At 38.7% G+C, this 22137-nt stretch overlaps 1 protein-coding gene across 1 annotated transcript in view; it reads left to right on the top strand.

Annotated features, from left to right (window-relative positions):
• Window positions 1–22137, top strand: part of DIAPH3 (diaphanous related formin 3) — a 514561-nt gene that overhangs the window by 368671 nt on the left and 123753 nt on the right. The window contains exons 26-27 of the mRNA XM_043580147.1: window positions 9295–9390; window positions 9889–9948. Of these exons, the coding sequence (XP_043436082.1) occupies window positions 9295–9390; window positions 9889–9948 (156 nt within the window). The remainder of the gene's footprint in view (window positions 1–9294; window positions 9391–9888; window positions 9949–22137) is intronic.

The following is a 22137-nucleotide window of genomic DNA, read 5'->3' as shown; positions in this document are numbered from 1 at the left end:
GGGGACAATGGGGTAAAAACGGGAGCTCTCAAAGTGCATGCAAAGTAAACACAATGGGAAACGGTCACAGGCTGTGAACGCTCATTTCTTCCTACATTCCCTTTACACATTAGTTTGCCTTGTGGCTTATCCTCAGAGCTCATGTCACTGCACGCTCTCTTCCTAAGACATCACACACTCTGCCATTTCAACAACTAGCACACCACAGATCAACTGATATTAAGCCCTTACTCTGTGCCAGGCACTCTCTTTTGTGCCTGTACATGATGTATCTCTTTTAATCCTCCAATAACCTTTGTGAAGCAGGTACTATTATTATTTCCACACGAAAGTTAAGAGAAAAAAAAATGAGGATTAGTAGAGTTAAGTAATTTGCCCAGAGTCACACAGATGGCTAATTGGAAAGCCAGTGTTTCAATCCAAGTTGTTTGAATTCAAAACTTGTGTTCTCTACCTTTTCACTATGCTCTTTCCTATAGCTTCAAGTACAACCACTATGTTTCTAAGTTAAAACTATTAGGGTAACCAGTTCTGCCTCTAGTATTCAACCTAAGGCACCATCAGCCTCCTGAACACCTTGAATCACTTGCAGTTGGACATCTCATGAACACCTCAACATATCCAAAAATGAATGCCTCTCTAGGCTCAGCCCCATTCCACCACCAGACAAGCATGAGTCATTACTTGGGGAATATTATCGATCCGTAGCTAGCTAGCTAGTTAGCCAAGCTAGATACCTGGAAATTAACCTCAACTTTATTTTTTTTTTCAACTTTATTTTTTAATACTTCCATCCAGGCTGACCAAGACTGTTCTGTTCTTCCTTTCTCTTTTGCATTTTCAACACTTCCATTCCTTCCTTGGGCCCTGTGATCACGTTTGCCTAGACTGAAATCCTCAAACCTTGCCTTCCGTGTTATCCCTCCTCACAGTGATCTTTCTAAAATAGGAATTTGACCATGTTAGGTCCTAGGTTAAAATAAATTGATGGCTCCTTTAAAGGCAAACCCCAAATTCCTGGGCCTATTTCAGTGCGTGGGGAGCTGTCCCCTCCCTGTGCCCTCAGCACCTCTCAGTACTGCTCCTCGGGGACGCTGCTCTCCACTCCCATGGACATCTGAGCCCGCCAAGTGTTTCTGGACCCTCCAGAACCTCTGCCTGTTCTTTGAGCTCGAGCAGGGTCTTCCGCCTTCAGAAAGCCATGGCGGACCTAAAACTCTTTAAGTCTTGGGTATCCAGGCAGCCTTCTCTGACTGCTGTTCTTTCTTCCTGCGCCCCACACCAGGTGTCCCTCCTGGGCTGGAGATCTCCATCACGGTGCTCATGATGTTGTGTTGTTCCATTTGTTACCTCTCCGCCTCCCCTTCTCAGAGGAAAGCACAGTTAGGCCAAAAATCAACTTCCTTCATCTCCACCTCCCTGGTCATCTTTTCCTGTCATGAAATCTTTTGTTGCTGGCGTTACTTTATATATATCAGCATAATGTCTGCAAATTCCTAAATGAAATATGTTAAGCTTATAGCGTATTTTCCCTCTTCTCTACTGCCTTCCACTTCTCAGAGGTAACCACTTTTAATTCTTAGGATTTTTTTTTTCTGGTATTTATTTACCTCTTCTCTATTTCTAGATAATATGCTTAGACTATTGCTAATTTGTTTTAGGCATTACTGAGTTCCTGGTCAGTGACGATTTAGTTTCCTTTTGCTTTCTGCCAACCTTGTACCCTTTTCCTCTACCCCTGACGTCCTCACATTACAACTGTATCATACCTGATAGTCAAAGAATAACCAGTGTTTATAATGGCACAACTGTGAAAATACTCCTTATTCCTCCAGTTAGTATTCCATGATTGTTTCCCGTTGGGCAACAGTGTTATTTCTAGATTTATACTTTTTTTTTCTTAATTTGCTTAGTACTTGGGTATATCTGTCACTGTTTTATCCAGACTCTCAGACACGTCTGTTTAATCAGCAGCAGTCATTTTTGCAAATGGTTCAACACAGCAGATTTGCTTTTAGTTCTTTGGCTACGGTTCTCTCCTCCATTGCCTTTTTCTCCCATGTGATCTGAATTGGCGGCTGCTCTGAGCCGGGGACACAAGTACTATCTTGAGAATTTTTTTTTTTTTCCCACTTTGCTGTTCTGTCCCCTCCCCTTTCCTAGATCCCATATTTGTTTGTTTGTTTTTTGTTTTTTGTTTTATCTTACTTTCTTCCCTTTTTTGCAGAGGCACGCCTTTCAGTAGTTTTTTACGAGCGAGTGGTCAGAAACTTGCGTGTTCATTTTCTATCCTCCACTTCTAGGCCATGTAACCATTTCTTCATTGGAAATACTTTCTCTTTCAGAATTTGAAATCTGTATCTTGTCTTCTGGAACTCAGTGTTGCTATTGAGAAATCCAGTTCTATTCTGATTTTATACTTTGTATGCAGCCTATATGGTTTGTTTTTAATGTTCTGGAACCTTTCAGGATTTTCTCTGCATCTGTTGTTATCTGTACTTTCAGTGTTCTGCCTTGGTTTGGGAAAAGTGAAATAAAGGACAGAACAAACTTTACCAGGTCCCTGCCTTTTCTCTTTTCTCCTCTTTATAAAATGTCACTGGTTCTCAAGATGCCGCCTCTCCCGATTCAGTCCTATGCACTTCCAGAGGACCACTAGCATCTGTGAGGCAAGGATAAAGTCACCCCTGGTATTTCGGGACCTTTCTCAGGGTCTGGCCGAGAGTGCTGAGCAAGTGTCTTTTGTAATACAGAAATGATTTCCAGAAATAGTACTGAAATTTTTGTCTGAATTTGAGGCCAGAATTTCCAGGTTACTTTCAGAAGTTATCAGGAGGTCCCTGCTAGCACCTTGTACTCACACGTCCAAAAGGAAACTCATTATGTTCAACATTTGTTCTCCACCAAACTCATTATTATTTGAAAATATTTCCATATTTTCTACTCCTCTAGTCATAGGCCCCAGAGACCTCAGACTGTGTGACTCCTTAGCTGCTTCCCCTCTCCTTGTCTGCACGTCCTATTGATTCTGCTTCAGAGGTAACTCATCCTTAGCTCTCCCTTCTCCATTTACCTTGACACTGTACGATTTTTTAAAATACCATTTACTAATTAAACAAGGTGATCTGTTATTCAGACGTAGCAAAGCTTTGACTATCACAGTTAGTGTATTTATTTAAAAGAGTTCACAGCAGGAAACAGGCTATAAATATTTTGAATATGAACTGACTTGTAGTTAGGGAAATTGAATTCTAGTCTACAATTAAAAAATAGCTAATGTTTGTTTCTCTTTGCAGAGGAATAATGTATTAGAGTTATGTAAATCTGAGTTATTAGGTTTGTATTAGAATCATGTAAATATAAATCATCTCAATACTTTACTATAGCTCACTTTTGTTTTTATTCATATCTTTTGCCTTTGCACCTGCTATCCCTTCTGCCAGGTATGCTATTCTGTCTCTCGTTTTGCCATGACTAACTCCTGCTTATGTGTCAGCTCGTAATTCACTAGGAAACCTTACATCCAGTAGTTCGTCCAGATCCCTCCCTTACTATCACACTGTTCTGCTTCTTGTGATCAGAAGACATGTCTTGTTAATTCTTGGGGCCTAGGTATTTTTAGTGCCTAATAATATCCTGGCACACAGTAGGCCCTCAGTAAGGATATGTTGAATGAATATTCTAAATGCATGTTTTAAAAATTTTATTTGTGATTAACAGTATCTTTTTTAAATTTTTTTTTGTTTTTTGTTTTTTATTTTTTTAATATAATTTATTGTCAAGTTGGCCCACTTATAGTGTCTACAGTGTGCTCTTGGATTTAGGGGTAGATTCCCGTGATTCATTGCTTCCATACAACAGCACCCAGTGCTCATCCCAATGAGTGCCCTCCTCAATGCCCATCATCCATTTTCCCCTCCCCCATCAACCCTCAGTTTGTTTTCTGTATTTAAGAGTCTCTTATGGTTTGCCTCCCTCCCTCTTTTTTGTAACTATTTTTCCCCCTTCCCCTCCCCCATGGTATTCTGCTAAGTTTCTCAAGTTCCACATATGAGTGAAAACGTATATGACATTCTGTCTTTCTCTAACTTATTTCACTTAGCATAATCCCTTCCAGTTCCATCCACATTGCTGCAAATGGCAGGATTTCATTTTTCTCATTGCCAAGTAGTATTCCATTGTATATATAAACCACATCTTCTTTATCCATTCGTCAGCTGATGGACATTTAGGCTTTCTCCATAATTTGGCTATTGTTGAAAGTGCTGCTATAAACATTGGGGTACATGTGCCCCTATGCATCAGCACTCTTATATCCCTTGGGTAAATTCCTAGCAGTGCTATTGCTGGGTCATAGGATAGTTCTATTTTTAACTTTTTGAGGAACCTCTACACTGTTTTCCAGAGCGGCTGCACCAGTTTGCATTCCTACCAACAGTGCAAGAGGGTTCCTGTTTCTCCACATCCTGTTGTTTCCTGAGTTGTTAATTTTAGCCACTCTGACCGGTATGAGGTGGTATCGTAATGTGGTTTTGATTTGTATTTCCCTGATGATGAGTGATGTTGAGCATTTTTCATGTGTCTGTTGGCCATCTGGATGTCTTCTTTGGAAAAGTGTCTATTTATGTCTTCTGCCCATTTCTTCACTGGATTATCTGTTTTTCGGGTGTTGAGATTGATAAGTTCATTATAGGTTTTGGATACTAACCCTTTATCTGATACGTCATTTGTAAATATCTTTTCCCATTCCAGGGCCTACTTCTCATAGGTACTTCTGATCAGTTTCCCTTAGAAATGATGATATTCAAGAACATAGTAAAATACACTATAAAAGTTACTTAATTTATAATGTATCTAAAACAGTGCCTGAAACACAATCAAATATTGCATAAACTTGCTGTAGTGTGCTATGGAGTTCATTTATGAATTTATTCCCCTACATTTTTATATCACTTAGCAATTTATCACGTGCTTTCTTTTGTATTATCTCATTTGATTCTCTCATTAACCCTAGAAAGGTATTCTTTCTATTACACTTGTCAGGAATGATTTTATAACTAGTCCAGTGTCTCACAGGTAGTGTGTTGAGACCTCAGACTAGAATGCGTGTCTCCTTACTTCCGTATTATATTCTTTCCATTACGCTGTGGCAGTGAAGGCCAAAAAATGCCATCAGCTCTGGGAGGCTAAAGCACAGAACTTCCATGTGGAGAGTGAAGGATGGGAGAGAGGTTTGTAAAGAACCACAGCTTTAAAGTTGCCTTTAGCTAAAGAGCAGGTCATGAAGTTGGAAGATATAAGATTGGAAAAGCAATTGGAATCAAGTGTTGGGACAAGTGAAAGAGTTGGTACTTTATATTGTGGGAAGTGAGAGATACTGAAAATTTGTGACTAGGGGATTGAAGATCCTAGTTGTGCTTCAGAGCTTACTGGTACTATATGAGATAAATTTGATTTTGGGATTAACTAGACACAATGTGACTGCTGGCAACTCATGCACTATTTTGGGTGAAAAATAATTCAGTTCTGGGGCGCCTGGGTGGTTCAGTCGGTTAAGCATCCGACTCCGGCTCAGGTCATGATCTCACAGCTTGTTGAATTCAAGCCCCGCATCAGGCTCTGTGCTGACAGCTGAGTCTGGAACCTGCTTCAGATTCTGTGTCTCCCTCTCTCTGCCCTCCCCCTGTTCACTCTCTGTCTCTCAAAAATAAATAAACATTAAAAAAAATTAATTCAATTCTGGACACTGAACTTAAAGTTTAGTCAGAAAAGGAAACAGTTGATCAATCCTTGAGATATTTAGGCGTGTACACTGTTTGGCAACTGAATGGATGTAGGAGACAAGGGAAGAGGAAGAAACAGTGCTGCATTGTTTACAATGGTGGTAGGAATGTACTCCCACCACTTCCCTGGCCCCCTTTCCACATGAGACCTTTATTTTCCTGCGTGATTTTTTCCTTCCATTTGGCCCTATTAGTGCTTCACTTGTTAATATGGTCAGCATATATTAAGGAACATTTTCTGTGTAATACTGGGATTTTTCTGAAAAAGCCATAATCTCTGTCCTCAGTGAACTCAGTCTAGTGGTAAAAACTGTCAAGTAAATTATATTGTAAAGGATTTATTGCTGTCGGTACCCCATACCATTAGGACACAGAGGGGCACCCAGTTCAGCCCACATAGATCAGGGAAGGGTTCTCGGTTCTCTGTCTTAAAGGAGAAGTTAGCTTGGTGAAGGAAAGGGAAAGATGTTCTATGTAAAGAGAACAGCATGTTCAAGGACATGAAATAGAAAACATGGAAACGTGGGGGTGTAAGTTGTTCTGTGAGCCTAAATGTGTCGGTATCTATCTGCTCAGAACAAATGGATTAACCTACCTAATGATAATGTAATTATCTTATTCAGGTATTTTAACATCGGTATGCTGTAATTCTTTAACATCTAGTCCATTTTAAAATTTCCCCAGTTATCTCAATAAAATCATAACTTTTTTTTTTATAGTCTAAGAGCTAATCAAAGATTGTGTATTGTGGGGCGCCTGGGTGGCTCAGTCGGTTAAGCGTCCGACTTCAGCCAGGTCACGATCTCGCGGTCCGGGAGTTCGAGCCCCGCGTCAGGCTCTGGGCTGATGGCTCGGAGCCTGGAGCCTGTTTCCGATTCTGTGTCTCCCTCTCTCTCTGCCCCTCCCCCGTTCATGCTCTGTCTCTCTCTGTCTCAAAAATAAATAAACATTAAAAAAAAAAATTAAAAAAAAAAAAGATTGTGTATTGCATTTGGTTGTCATATCTCTTTAATCTCCTTTAATCTAGAACAGCTCCCTAATTTCTTTCCTTTCCTCCCTCTCTCCTTCTCCTTTTTCATAATTGGTAGTTATTAAGAACCCAGGCCAGATATTTCACATAATGTTCCCAACTTTGGATTTCTGTGATTGTTTCCTTACATTTAGATTCAGGATAAATATTTTTTTCTGCAAAGTACCACACAGGTTGTATCTGTCTTAGTGCTTCACTTGAGAAAGGAGTCGTTACCAAATTTGATGTCAGATTTGAGTATTTGGGTAAGGTGATATCTGCCAGATTTCTCCAACTCCTGTTCCTTTGCAGCCTTGTACACAATGGTTTCTGCATCCATTGATGATATCTGCCTCATTCAGTTCTTGTTATGTGAGTTATAAAATAGTGAATTTTCTATTTCCCCTGTATCTTTGACACCTAGTGGTTGACATCCTTTTGTAAAGAGGAGCTTTCTCTCCCCCTATATTTATTTCTAATTTTTTAGTATCAATATGGATGCATAATTGTTTTTTTTTTCCCCCAATGTGTAATAATCCATCTCCATTATTACTCATTTAGTACTCGTGTCATCCAAAATTTGGCCAAGGCTGTCTTTCAGTCTGGCTCTCCTCTGCCCTTTTGACACATCCCTGTCTGTCCTTGAGCACTCGATTATCTTCTGGTGCATCGGTGCCTTCCTTGTTCACACTTTCTTGGTCTCAGCACCAGAATCAGTCATTTCTCTATGTATTCTGGTTCCCATTAAGAATGGTATTCAGAAATCAAGATCTGGAGACCAGACATGCTCTTTGCTATCACAGTGTCATTACTTCTGGGTTATTTTGGAAAGCTAGGAAACGTGTCTTTTAAAAACCCTGAGCTTCTGTGATAGTTGTACTAGCATTCCAACACTTTGTGGTTCTTCCTCACCTATTCCATGCTTGTGTATCGTTTCCCACGGTGAGTATACCTGTCTCCTCAGTCTTATGATATAAACATAATAGTTTCAGAATCACTATGTCATTACCATTACCAACAGTAAACTTACTAAGGAAAGTTCAAATTTTTTTTTGTAGTTCTCTTTTTCCCCCCTTAAAGTGTATGCCATTAATCTCATGCTTGCTTTCTTAAACTTTTAGGTTTTTAAAATGTTACCTTTTACAAACAAAATATATCCACAACCTTATATACCTGGCATTCCTTGCAGGTTTTTTTTTTTAAGTTTGAGTGTAAATTTTCAAAGATCGCTAATTACTAATTAAAGTGACTGAAATTTGTGATGCATTTTAATTAAAATAGCTATCAAGCCACCTCAGAATTAAATTTGTATGAAAATTAACCTCCAAATACTCTACTTATCACCCACCTTTTTTTAAAATTACACCTACAAAATTTAGTACTTTTCTAAAAATATGAGATAGAACCAGATGGAAAGGGGCCAGTGCATATTTATATTTATATATCTGTTTATAAACTGTAAATGTTTGCTATCTGTACTCTCCTGCATTCATTTGTCATCTGTTCCAAATGAAGGGATTGTGTCTCAATAAAAAATTTTTAAAAATGAGAGGAAAATAGTTTTCTGTTACTTTCCATGTAACGTATACCAGTCACACAATTTCGTAGAGAATGCCTACGAGTAACCTCTTTCCGAGGGACCAAAAAGTCTTGAGCATTTCCTTGAATTTGGGATTGGGCCAGCAGTTTCTTTGAAGCTTTCCTTTTTCCCACTGCTTTTCAATAATATTTAGCTTTGACAGCTATAAATAGCTGTAAATATTACAAAATAATCTGTTCTTTGCAGAGAGAATTGACTCTATAACCACATCTTTCGGTAAATATATACAGAATATCAATTTAAACTAATCATAATGGGATGAAATATTTTAGGTATTTGAGAGCCTCTTCTGTTATTTTTCATTACAGAAGACAAACTTTTCATACAGTCTGTAAAAGTTTGTAGTGATTATTCCGTGTCACCTAAGTCAGGGGGCGATTATCTTCTGATATGAAAAGTCAGTTGTTGGGAGCATGTTCACAATAGTTAACCTGGAAATATAATTTTGTGCAATGAGTTTAGGCAGCAGAGTTCTCAATAACAACAACAAGAACATTCTCCTACACCTGGCCGATTTTAGAATAGAAGCTGGTGCTTTGAAAATAACCCATTTCTACAAGGGAAATGTGATTTATGATAACCCGCGACACAGATATGACTAGAACCGCATTCTATTTAAAGTTATTGTGCCGCCAGACTATAAAAGCAGTCCTCTGAAGTGAATCAATGGAACCCGGTCCTCTTTAGTGGACAGTAACGCAGACACTAATGAGACAGATTTCATTAAAAGATATTTGATTTATGAGAGAGTTAAAGTCCTATCTTATCTTAAAATTGCTGGTTTAGTCCTGGCATCTGATCTTTCTTCCCCCTACCATCACCATCACCAGCTTCTGTGTATGCTTTGACATTGCTATGGTAACCCCGAGGGCTGATAGAATTCCCTGCATCTCTTTTCACAGAGGGTGATGAGACAGGAGTGATGGATAGTCTGCTGGAGGCTTTGCAGTCGGGGGCTGCCTTCCGCGACCGAAGAAAAAGGACACCAAAGCCAAAAGGTGAACATTATACTTGTTTCATGTTACTTTCTAGGGAACTATCACAAAGAACGACCTTTTTTTCCTTCCTTTTAATTCTTTTCAAGTCATGTGTCAAGCATGCAGTGCTGTGGGCAACAACTCTTCAGAAGTTCCATGAGTTTGCTTAATCCTTCCCTTGCAGTGACAAATGTCAGAGAGAGAAGCATTCCAGTTGGCCGATGTCAGTGGCACATTAACAAATCAAAGCACTGAACCTAGAAAATCTTGATTAGTGTGACAAGTCTCATCTAAAGAACCATATGCATCTTATCCCAGTGGAGTTTACAGTAGCATAATTAAATGGGAAGTAAAAGTCATAACATCATTGCTTCAAGTATTTCAGGGTATCGAAGCATTGTTTTGGGTCCCGACCTATTTCACCTTTGAAAACAGTCTAATACTGTAACACTTTTTGAGATGAACAGACTTCTATATTAATTTTCTTTCTCTCTCTCTCTCTCTCTCTTTTTTTAACAGATATTCGGCGAAGTTTCAGTCCCATGTCTCAGAGGCCTGTTCTGAAAGTTTGTAACCATGGTAATAAACCGCATTCATAAATTGCACATTCTTCTTATCTACTTTTATCCTATTGATCTCTTATTTTAATAGGCTGCTGGGAAGTTCTCACGTTTAGATACAGCTATAATAGGAGAAATGTGTAGCTGTACTTATTTGCTATGAGATTGTATATTCACGTTTCATGCTTACATCATTGCCTTGAGGTAGTATGTAGAGTTCTTTCAGATCTCAGATGAATTTTTTAAATTATTATCTGAGATTATGTCACACATTTTTGATCAGTGTTGTCCAATGTATCCTTTCAAAAGCAGTATGCTCTCAAAGTAATATTTTACATAGGATTTACTTTATATCAGGATACAATTTGAACTATTGAATCTGTTACCTATTTTACTCTACCATATTTGCCAGTAAAGTCTGAAATACTGTGACTAGCATTTTGACAAAATCATTAACACAGATGAGCCTCATGTGTTATTATTGTGGAAGGATGTACCAGAATCACCAAAAAGGTGGGTTAACTTAGTCTCTGATACTTAGCTGAGATTGACTGCTTTCAAAAGTCCCTGACCAACCTCTGCACACCACCTGCATGGAGCCCTCTGCTTCTCTTCAAGGTGCCAGTTCATGTTGACTCGGTTTTATTTATGTCGGTTCCCTTTCTCTCACTGTCCCATATTACAGGGTTCTGCTTACCTTCCATAGTCATAAACAAGTTTATCGACTACCATTGTCATTTATACAGAGTGAGATTGTCACCAAAGTAAGCCAGATTTATAAATGGAAAAAATACTTGACAGAGTTGCACTGAAGGGTTGTTTTGGGTGCAGATGAGTTAATTTCTGGAAATGTGAATGTGTGACGGAGTATAGAAATCTGTGTCAAATTTCTAGGGTAGCCTAAAAAAATTTGTGAAGTAAAAAAGAAAAAGACGGGAATGTGGGTAATTAATCTTAATAGATGGATAGATGCTTACTGCTCAAGGTAAAATGTATACAGTAGATGTTTAATAAATGAGAGGAAAGGTAAAATCTACAGCAAATTTTTAACTAGGTCTTCTGAGTCTTTTCAACAGTATGTGTTTGTTACCGTTTGCCCTTTCCCTACACTAACAGTAGAAAAAGGAATTGTAGTAGTATGTCGCAGATATTCACTGTAGGTAATTAAGTAATTCCTAAATTTGGGTTTATGATTTGGAGTCATTGCGACATGGAAAATAATGGCAAAAATTCTGGAGAATAGAGCTATCCTGGGACCCTAGAGACTATTTTGTTTTGTAGATGAATAAGTGGAAACTGAGAGAAGCTGAAAACTTCCCAGGAGTACAGAGCTAGTTAGTGACATAAATATGACCAAAATGCAGCTCTGATTCCCATCACATTTCTTTTTTGATTACATGCGGCTACACTGGATTACTTTTTGTTAGTAATAAAATGCATATAATAAACAATGCAGCCCGTATTGTGAATCATCAAAGACCCACAGCCAACACAATGACCATGGCATGATTATAATGGCATACATATACCCATGCTATGCTTAATTTAAAATAAGTACTTTAGGTATTATGTAGAGGAATATTATTCAAGATAATTTTATGCATTGCCTGGGGAACCTAGTCCTTTTCTTAGTATAATGTCAGTAAAGTGTCCAGTCTATAAAGGCTCATCTATAATTACTTATAAATTGTGGTATTTTGGTGCATTGCATAAAAGCAGATGAACCTTGCATTTCTATCTTTATTCAAGTTGACATGTGCTATCTGAAGTTCTAAGACTATTGTGATAATTAAGCGAATAGATTATATAGCAAACCAATGGAAATCGATGTATCACAGAGGTCGAAGTCTCTTCTAATATAAATGCAGTGGATTAAAGTCTTTTTAAAACTTATTTTCTATCAATATTTCTGTTGTGTTTTCCCTTCATATTTCTAACCACATGGGGAAAAATTCAAATGACCAGTTACTCTTTAAGAACTCTGTGTATAAAGAAGTTAGATTTACTTGACTGCATGTTGAAAAGTGTAGATTTTTTTAAGGAAAGTATCATGATTGCAGCAAGGATCATGATTATTTTTAGAAAAAGATGATATTTCAGAGTATTTTGTAATCTTGCTATTTAAGCATTCCTTTTTGTTTTGAAAATGCTAACCCTACAACTGAACTAAGTGAATGAAATGTAACTCAAACCTATTTTACTTTTTAATCTGCTTTCATATGTACTTAAAACTAATGTCTGATATTTTCTACATGCATATATAGTAATTCATGTTATCTCATAACCCATTTTTAAAGATTTCTAAGATTTTATACAATTATTTTAAACTTGGCTTATATCCTTAGTAAAATAATATCTGTAAAGGTATTAATAATAATAAGTTAATGTCTGCTGAGTTATTTGGCTTGCTAAATACCAAGCACTATGCAGAATTTTTATATGTATCATCCTATTCAATCTTGGCAATAATCATATCGGATAGTCAATATTTTTATCTCCCTTTCGTTGTTGAAAGTAACTAAAGATTAAATAGGTCTAGAAGTCTGTTTATGGTCCTGTGCCAAGTTTTGAACCTGAACCTGTCTGACTTTTGATTCTAACTTCTTAATCTCTCTGCCATGTTGCCCTCCTGAGTACAATTGCTAGAATCAGGGTCTGTTCCCCTTCACCCCCTTGAGCTGATGAGCCATGTGTGTACATTTTTTTTTCTCTTCTTGACATAAGGTTGACCTATTGAGATTCACCCTCTCAGATATGTCTTAACCTCCAGTGTATCTTGTCTTTTGTTCCCAGATTTAACCTCTAGATAGGACTCATCTTCTGGAATTATGATCACTTTTTCTTTTGATAAACTCTGTATCAAAACATCTGTATTAATTGTAGCCACCTTATACTCTGTTAGAAAGATCATGGAACATTTAGATTGTATAGAGTATAAATTCAGATTGTATAGAGCTTTAGATTATGCATACACATACAGATGTAGATACAGACATCAGGCATCTTATAATTCAGAATTAGAAGATCCTGGTAAAATATCCTCTGGGACCTTGCAGCTAAAATGTTCCAGTGTATATTTTGGCAGAAGATGACCTCAAGTATAAATGATCCAGTCCTTGTGCTGTGCTCCAAATTGCTACCAAAAATACTTTGGTTAAAACCATAACTTCTTTTACCTTTTGTGTTGCCTGTGAAAGCCTCAGCAGAAACTAAATGTCCAATATTTTTCCTCATGAAACCTTTATTCATTCATTAATTTAGCAAAACTTGTTTTTTAAAAAATTTTTTCTTATGTTTATTTATTTTTGAGAGAGAGGGAGACAGAGTGTGAGCCGGTGAGGGGCAGAGAGAGAAGGAGTCACAGAATCCGAAGCAGGCTCCAGGTTCTGAGCTGTCAGGACAGAGCCCAACAACATGGGGCTCGAACTCACGAACTGTGAGATCATGACCTGAAGTCAGACACTTAACCAACTGAGCCACCCAGGTGCCCCAATTTAGCAAAACTTAAGCATTTGCTAGGCACTTACAATATAGAGATACTTTCTAAGAGTTCATCATGCACTTGGGACAGATGAGTAGCAATTCCTATACATTTGGTTAATGCCAGGATAGAAGTAATACGTAATGTTTTGGGAATATCTACGAGTGTGGAAGACCGATCCAGACCTTATGAGGACAATCCAGACTTGACTTCTAGAAGGACCTGAAATCCAGACAGAGTTCTGAGAGATGAGTAGAAATGAGGCCAAAAGCCGGAGGGCAAGGGTGAGCCAAGAAAGAGCAACATTTGTGGACTTTCTCAGGAGGCTCTTCATGAACCCCAGCCTGAACTCTGTAAAACTGTATGCTCTAATAACACCGTGGCTTTCCCATTTTGCAGTAGTCATTTCCTGTAAAATATTCTTATTCAGTGTCTGCCACTATGTGTGAGTCCTGTCAGGGTGGGGACAAGGCGATCAAAGCTATCTGACTTGTTTACTGCTATAACCTCAGCACTTAGCTCCATTGGTGCCTAACACATGGGTGTTTAGTAAGAGTGTGTTGAATGAACAGACATGTTTATGTTTAGGTTTGAATGGAACGATTAATGTACTATATTGAGCAGAATCAGGTCGTTGGATGTCACCCAAATAAGTGGGACTTAATATGCTAATTGCTAAAGCTCCAGCTGTGAACACTGTTAACCCCCTCTCATCTTCTCCCTAAAATGTTATCTGTCATCAGGAGATATTTGATCATAGTGGTCTAGGCTTCAAAAGGTGTTACATCAAATAGGGAGGATGCAGTTCAATCTTGATTGGATTATTCACTCCTTAGAAGTGGAGGGTTGCTTATTAATTAGATTTCTTTCCCTTGCTTAATCAAGCAGAGTTTAACAACAGTAAATAAAACAAAGGAAAGCATCTGCTAATGAGTACAGGGCATTATCTCATTTCTTTACTGAATGAAGTGCATTCCAAATCTGAAGATTTTCTTTGGTCTGTGGAAAATAGTAAGACTTCCTTTTCAGTCAAGATACTCAAAGTATTTATTAGTACATTTTTATAAAGATTATACCATATTTGGGTGCTCGTGAATCAAACCATCTGGTTGAAAATATAGGACCAGATAGGAAAGAAGTATATGGAGAGTCTGATGCCAGATCAAGAATTTGGACTGTTGAGGTTTGGGGGCAGGAAAATGACAGGTCCGAGCAATTTTTCTGGAACTGAAGTGAGAAATGTAGGAGAGAGAAAAGAATCAGAAGTATTTCACAGCCATCTTGATGCCAACATGGATTGGCTGCAAGGGGATGGGGAGAGAATTAAAGAACTTACCAAGGTTTGAGGGAAAAAGCCAGGTCTAGAGCTGTGGGTTAAGAGACCCTCACAGAGAATTGCTAACACTGTGTCAGTTACTGAGTTATGTAAAGGAAAAATCTTTGAATCTAGAGAATGGCAAGTCGAGTGCTACACCTCAGGAATGGACACAGGTGGGTAACGAAGTGAGCAAGAGACAGAAGAAAGATGAAGAAGTCTGGGAGACTGCACGATAGTGGAGCCAACATTATGGAGGTTGAAAGAAGACTTGCAAAGAGTTGATTTCCTCATTTTCTTTCTCCTTTTGTTGCTTGTTTGTTGCTACAACTCCGTAATCTACCACTGTGTGACTAGTATTTTTCAGGATGCATTGCTTCCTACCCTCTTCCAGGACTTGGCCCCTGCACACTGTGTAGACTCTGTAAGACATTCGTAACAAAGGATTCACAAATGTGAACTATTAAGCCACACCTTGTGGTACATCTGCCTGCAATTTGATTGCATCTTCATTAGAAGGTTCTCTTTAGTACAGTGGGATTTTTTTGCCTCAGTTAAATGGATATAGAGTAATCAGAAAGAATTCTATAAACTATATGCAATTAAAACCCCTAATGATAAAACTATTTAACTGTGACAAAATAAGATAAAACATAATCAAAATTTTAGGCAAACAAGTATTACACATTTTTAGTGAACATCCATAACCTAAACAAAATCTTGCTATATTATCTTTACACTAAATCAATTCTTAATAGCCTTAATTTGGATTTGATTATCTATTTTTACCCTTCCACTTATATATGGAGCTTTGAAAGATTTTTATAGAAATAAGATTGTATTGCCGCCAGGCACAGCTGCTCTGCTACTCTAAGATTTGAAGTCAGAATTAAAAGTGAAGCTAGTTAGATATCTTTGAATTAGCATATTTCTCCACACAATAAGGGACGCATACAAGACAGGCTTTGTGGTTGATGTATCAAAACTTCACACATAACCACTCCCCCTCCCTAATCTACTCAGTCCTGGGTTCTCTTTATTTCTTGACCTACCTTTCCCCAAACAGCAAGAATTTGTCTTGAGGCAGAATTATGGAGTTAGTAAGGTTTTCAGTAGTGTCTACGAACACTAGCTGCCTTAAGGCTTGTTTGAAAACAGTGAAGACAACACCAAACCACTCCTTGTCTAGAAGACCTTATCTATCAAAGTGAATGTTGACAACCAACACTTTTCTTTAAACTGTATCTGAATTTAAAGTAGAAAGAGCCTAGAGAATAATAAAGTAAAATTATATGATTTGGCTAAATGTCATTGGCTCATTGTCTTGAGAATATTTTTTGTTCTTTTTCCGATGAACTTGTGCCCTACTAACTACCTAAGAAGGGGAGCTATTATAAAATACTAATTGTTTTTGACACCCTTACACTGGAGCTTTCCAGCAGAATCAAATGCTACCTGGAACTGTCAAAAAAGACTTAAATATTTTTTAAGGAGATTTTTCTAGGCCAGGAGTGTAAAACAATTTGGGTGATTTCACATTTTATTCAAATATCAGTCTCTCCTATTTACGATGTACTCAAGCAAAAGGAAGAATGGACTCAGCAGGGCTCCTCCTAGATAAGCATGCCCTGTGGGCAGAAGAGAATGGCCTTTCTAATTTATAGTCAAGGCAGGGACAACCTTCTGGCTTAGTCATTATCCTATACACTCTTAAGCACGAACAGGTTAAAAAATTCTCAAGCCGTGAGGACTTCAAGTTGCTTTAAAAGGACATTTATGCAAGAAATAGCAAATGCCTTTCATTTAATGAGCATTCACAAATGTGTGCTGAAGTCTGGAACTAAATTGAGTGAGAAGGGATAAAGGTCTACTGCTTAAGGAAAGTACTGTCCTTGACTTCCCTGAAATAGTTGTTATGATTAATGTCTTTTGTTCTGTTTGTGTTCCATGGTGGACTATAATTACATGATCTTTCAAAATTTCTGGCCCACTCTAAATTTCTCCCTTTTCTCACGATGAAGGTTCAGAATCTGAGTGTAGAAGGAGCCAGTGGACAGATTTTAGAAGCTCCTTGAACTCTGTCCTTTTGTTTCAGATTTTGTGTTTGGGCATATTTTCTTTTCCAGTGACAGGATCTCTTGATTTAAGCAAACTTCTGCCCACAACCCCCCCCCAAAAAAATTAAAAGATAATTGATTTTGTTGTTTGATTACTGACTTGCGACAATTTTTCTCTATTTACACGTTATATTTTTCCATGTATATCCTTGAAAGGAAACCACTTTTACTGTAATTTTGTCATTTGAGAACTAAAGTTGCATTGACATAATCACAAATGTGAAAAACATGTCAAGTGGTTGGCAGATCTACAGTTTTAATGGCAAAGAAAATTGTTTAGGATAAACAGTTAAGACTGAGTGAAATGGTGCGACTGGGAAGCTTCCCCCAGGATACAGGGAGGAGAAAGGTATCATCTGTGCCTGGGACAGTCATCAGTTTTCCTGGGAAGGGTAGTTTACAGGGCTCATCTGAGCTTCACAACTTGGATGAAGCAGGCAAGGGAAAGAGGAGCTTGGGAAGGAGCTTGGGAACGGCTTGAACCAAGCCCCAGGCTTCAGAAAGGCCAGGTAAGGAAAGGATGGGGGAGCAGCTGAACATGGCCTGGCCTGAGGACACAGGTGCTGTTAACCACCTCAGGAAGAGCAGTTTCTAAAGAATAGAAGAAACTGAAGCCAGATGGCATTGGCTGGAGGAGTGGAGGCTGTTCTTTCTAAAAGCCTGGCTATAGGGGCGCCTGCATGGCTCAGTCAGTTAAGTGTCCAACTTCGGCTCAGGTCATGATCTCCTGGTTCCTGAGTTCAAGCGCTGCATTGGGCTCTGTGCTGACAGCTTGGAGCCTGCTTTGAGTTCTGTGTCTCCCTCTCTCTGCCCCTCCCTTGCTTGTGCGCTCGCTCTCTCAAAAATAAACATTAAAAGTAATAAAAATAAAAAACTGGATATGAAAGAGGAAAAAGAAGAGACATAGCTAGGAACAGCTGGAACTAGAATGAGTCCTGGTGTTAGTAGGTTATGTTTCTTTGCCTTTTGTGTGTCGTTGACTTTATTATGGTCTTTGTATTGTGAAGGGAAGGAGCTCTGGAGGGGAGGGATGACTATTTAGTGGGGTAGTAGTCACAGTGAGGCTCCTGGGGGATGGCATGGAGAAAACAGCTGTGGAGAACCTGGACAGTAGAAAGGAAAGATGTACAGAGAGAAGTGGATACAAACACTGAGTAAGGAGGAATCTGGAGGTCTTACCTGATGACATCTGTTTTCTCTGCGAACTAAGATACAGGGTCTCCAACAGAAAGCGAGTCTCTGGGTAGAAAGAGAGGCAAGGGTGCTAAAGGACCGACGGCAAATGTCCTTGCATGGACTGTGAAAGGTAACTGCTTGGGGAGACGAGATAGTATTTGCATCTGAAAAGGGAGACTATGACTTGTGCAATGATACCAGTCTATGAAGTCTGAGGGGGGAAGAAAGGTGGCCAAGCTGCTTCCCAGGCCATGGGACAAAGGACAGTTTCCCTATAACCTAAAGGTTCTAAAAGTTCATCTCCAAATGTAACCATGGTGCTCAATGTGGCAGAAGGCAGGCTGAGAGGGCTTCAGAGCACCCTTCAAGAGGAGTCATCCCATTTTGTAGAGGATAAGATATTTCCTACTTTCAAATGGGATGGAAATTATTTAGGAAAGCCGCGGAAACTGTGTTGGAACATGATGTGTGCTCCAGCATCGTTGGGGTGCTGCGTCATGTATGAAAAAGTCATCTAACGGGGATAGTGGGTACCCTCATGCGGCAGGTCTCCTTCCTGGCATGTGTCAACTGTATTACATGTCTGAGATCCTTTCCTATGAAAAGAGCTCTTGGTGCTAACCTTATTATTGCTAAGGTCCCATAGATTTATTTTTATATTTGTCCTCATTAAAGGTCAGTCTGGAGTGGCCAGATCCAGAAACCACTTTTCAAGACTGTTGTCAGTGTTAAAAATGAATGTTTTGCAAAGTGCCTGCCAGGCACATAGTAGTTACCTACAAAAAGAGCAGTGGTTCTTATTCACTGACCATTTGTGAAAGCATAAAACCAGTCAGATTTTTTAATTCTGTTTATAGAAGCCTTAAATGATCTAGCTGGTCTGACCTTGAAAGACAGCATTGGGTCAGGCTTGGGATTTAGAGACCGACTTCTTGGTTTGACTTGCTAACAGGGTGACTATAGCAGATTATTTAACCTTTGAATTTCCTCTTCCTCAGTGGTAAAACAGAAATGGCATGTTTCATAGACTACCGGGAAGATTAAATAAGTGTGTGTGAAAGTACCACAGTGCTTAGAATCGAGTGGACATTTAATAAATTCAATACGTTTGTTCCTCCTCATTCTTTCCCCTTCTCCACCTACCTTCTGTGGTGCATTTGTCACTAGAAAGTTATTATAAATTCTTAAGCCAAATGACAGCAGTAAGCAGAATGGGTATACTAATTAGATTGAAATTAACTTTCTTTCTGTGAATAGTTCGTATATTGCACTTAAAGTGCATTATTTGGTATGAACTAGTTTAGAAGGAGAAAAAGAAGAAAAATGAAAGGGCTAGGAACCTTTAATTTTAAAATAGAAAAGATGTTTTAACCTCCTTTTCTCCTTGGGATTCCCTGCAAAGACACTGAGGGAAGGAGTAGTAAAAGCCAATCTCAACTCCTCTGAAATAAAGGCATCTTTAACTGGAAACAACATATGAAGACAGAATAGAGAAGAAAAAGGTGCAGGAAGAAAAAACTGGAATCCAGGTGTACTCATTTCTAAGACCGCCATGACAAACTACTGTAAAGTCGGGACCTTAAAGCAACAGGAAATTATTCTGTCACAATTCTGGAGACTCACAGTCTGAAGGTGCTGGCAAAGGTTGGTTCTTTGTAGAGGTTCTGAGGGAGAATCTGTCTTCTTTCTCCTTCCATGCTTCTGGTGGTGGCTGACATGCCTTGGTGTTCCTTGACTTACAGCTGAGTCACTTGAATCTCTGTCTCCATCTTCGCATGGCCTTCTCCCTGTTGCCTTCTTCACGTGGCCTCCTTATGACGACATTCGTCATTTGGTGAGAGCCACACTAATCAAGTTTGAGCTCATCTTAACTTGATTACATCTGCAAAGACTCAATTTCCAAATAAGGTCACATTCACAGGTACCAGGTATTAGGACTCCCAACATAAATTTAGGATGACACAATTCAGCTCACAACAGGTGACCCTAATGAGTCCTCACGGTTCCACACGAGTGGTTCAGGAACTACTGATGGGAAGAATAAGGCATAGAGCTGAAAATTCAGGCATCGTGAAGGAGCAGTTCAACCTCCGATGAGGCACAGTAGCTCCAAATCCAGACTTGTCACCACTGTGCTGTACTTACCTCTCACCCTTTCCTACATCCCTCCAGGAGATGAGAAGTATGCTGTTTGAAAAAAAAAAGTATGCTGCTAGATGCTCTAGAATTAGAATACAAGCCAGTTGAGGTACTCCACTGAAAATAGGGATTGTATGAACACTGGGGAAGGTCTTCGGGAGAAACAAATGGCAAAATCCTCTTCTCGCCCCTTCCTACCACTTAGTCTTTACTACATAGGAGCCAAGCTTATACTCCAAGTATGTATCAGATTATTCATCTGGAGATAATGAATAGTCCAGAGAAAAGGCCTTCAGGTATTAGCATTTGGGCTCCCTTCTCTCAAAAAATGCTAGATTACTGCAAGAACATCCCATGGAGGAGCTCACTAGTTAATAAACGCACTCAAAATTTTTGTTCTTAAACACTAATTTGAGCCAAGGATTCATCAGCTGACATTTGAGGAAATCATTCAACATGAAACAAGAAGGAAAAAACAAACCCAAAGGACTCTTAGTAAACAGAGAAAATGTAGGGAATAACACCATATTTAATATAACACCATAATAATATATATATATCATCCTCTTTTTTTCTTCATTGAAATATAAAAGATGTATGTAAAAAAAACCTAAAAGTATCTTTCAATATGAAAAACATGCTAGCAGAAAAAAAGTAGTACATATTTGGAAAAGCATAAACAGTTCTGGTGAAGCTCAGGAGTAAATTGTAGGACTTACAGATAATCTGATCTGTTTGGCTATGTGTGCAACCGTATTTAGTGTATATAATTGTATTTGTATAATTGTATATATTTATACAATTACATATAATTGTGTTAAAAAGCTCTGGAGACAAGTATGGGACAAGTGGTAGGTGCTAAGAAAAAAAGTACAGGCAATTTTAACGGGTGGGGCAGGGGGAAGGATATATAATCATAGTACACTACTTGAATTTGACATAGCCTTGTGTGCAATTTTACAGTCTAACAATATAAACACTATGGTAGCCAGACTCCCTAGATGACCCAAATGATTATTGCCTCCTGGTGTTCATATCCTTATGTAACGCACAGCACTCTCATACGCATTTTCCAGGGTTAGTAACCTACCGAATACAGGAGAACTGATGGTATGTCACATCTGAGATTTGGTTATGAAAGACCCATGGCTTCCATCTTAAGTGCTCTGTTTTGCTTCCCTCTCTCAGTTCTGGGGGAAGCCATGTTGAGAGCAGCCCTTTTGGACAACCTGTGAGGAAGTTAAGCTTTGGTCTGTCGTAATAGGAAATCAGTAACTATAGTCAAAAATTGGCTAATCAAGAGATAGCAGGGGAGGGAACACCTGGGTGGCTCAGTTGGTTAAGCATCTGACTCTTGATATCAGCCCAGATCATGATTTTAAGTTTGTGAGATTGAGCTCAGCAGTTTCTGACAGCACAGAGCCTACTTGGGATTCACTCCCTCCCTCTCTCTTTGCCCCTCCCCCACTCATGCTTCCTTGCTTGCTCTCTCTCAAAATAAATAAACGTTTTTTGTTTTTTTGTTTTTTTTAAAGAGAAATAGCAGGGGGAATATGTATAAGGCAGAGTCAGAGACAAGGAACTGCTATTTCACTGGAAGCATTTTGCATTTCTTTGTAAAGTAACCATGAACCTTAAAGAAAATTAAAATTAGGAATATTAAAGGTCATAATGGGCAACAGGCAGGCAATCGAGATAGGACGACATCTCCAAGAGTAACTTAGTTTGTCCCCATTAAAATATAGACAGAAGCCAAATCTCTTCTTTTATTCATTAGTTATCTAATATCCTTTTCTTCTAAAAAAAAAAAAGAAAGAAAAAAAAAAGCTGATTGCACTTGTATTTTTCATTTTTCCTTTTCCTTTTTCCTCTTCCAGTGCTAAGAACCTAAAGGGGACTTCTGTCTGTCCTAGTGCTCAGCTTTTCATTTTTATGCTGTCCAGAAATGAAAAGCCTCTTTAAAGTGCATTCCTAAAGAGT

Source organism: Prionailurus bengalensis, chromosome A1 (genome assembly GCF_016509475.1).
Source record: "Prionailurus bengalensis isolate Pbe53 chromosome A1, Fcat_Pben_1.1_paternal_pri, whole genome shotgun sequence".
NCBI classification, from domain to species: domain Eukaryota; kingdom Metazoa; phylum Chordata; class Mammalia; order Carnivora; family Felidae; genus Prionailurus; species Prionailurus bengalensis.
This window is presented reverse-complemented; position numbering and strand designations above follow the sequence as displayed.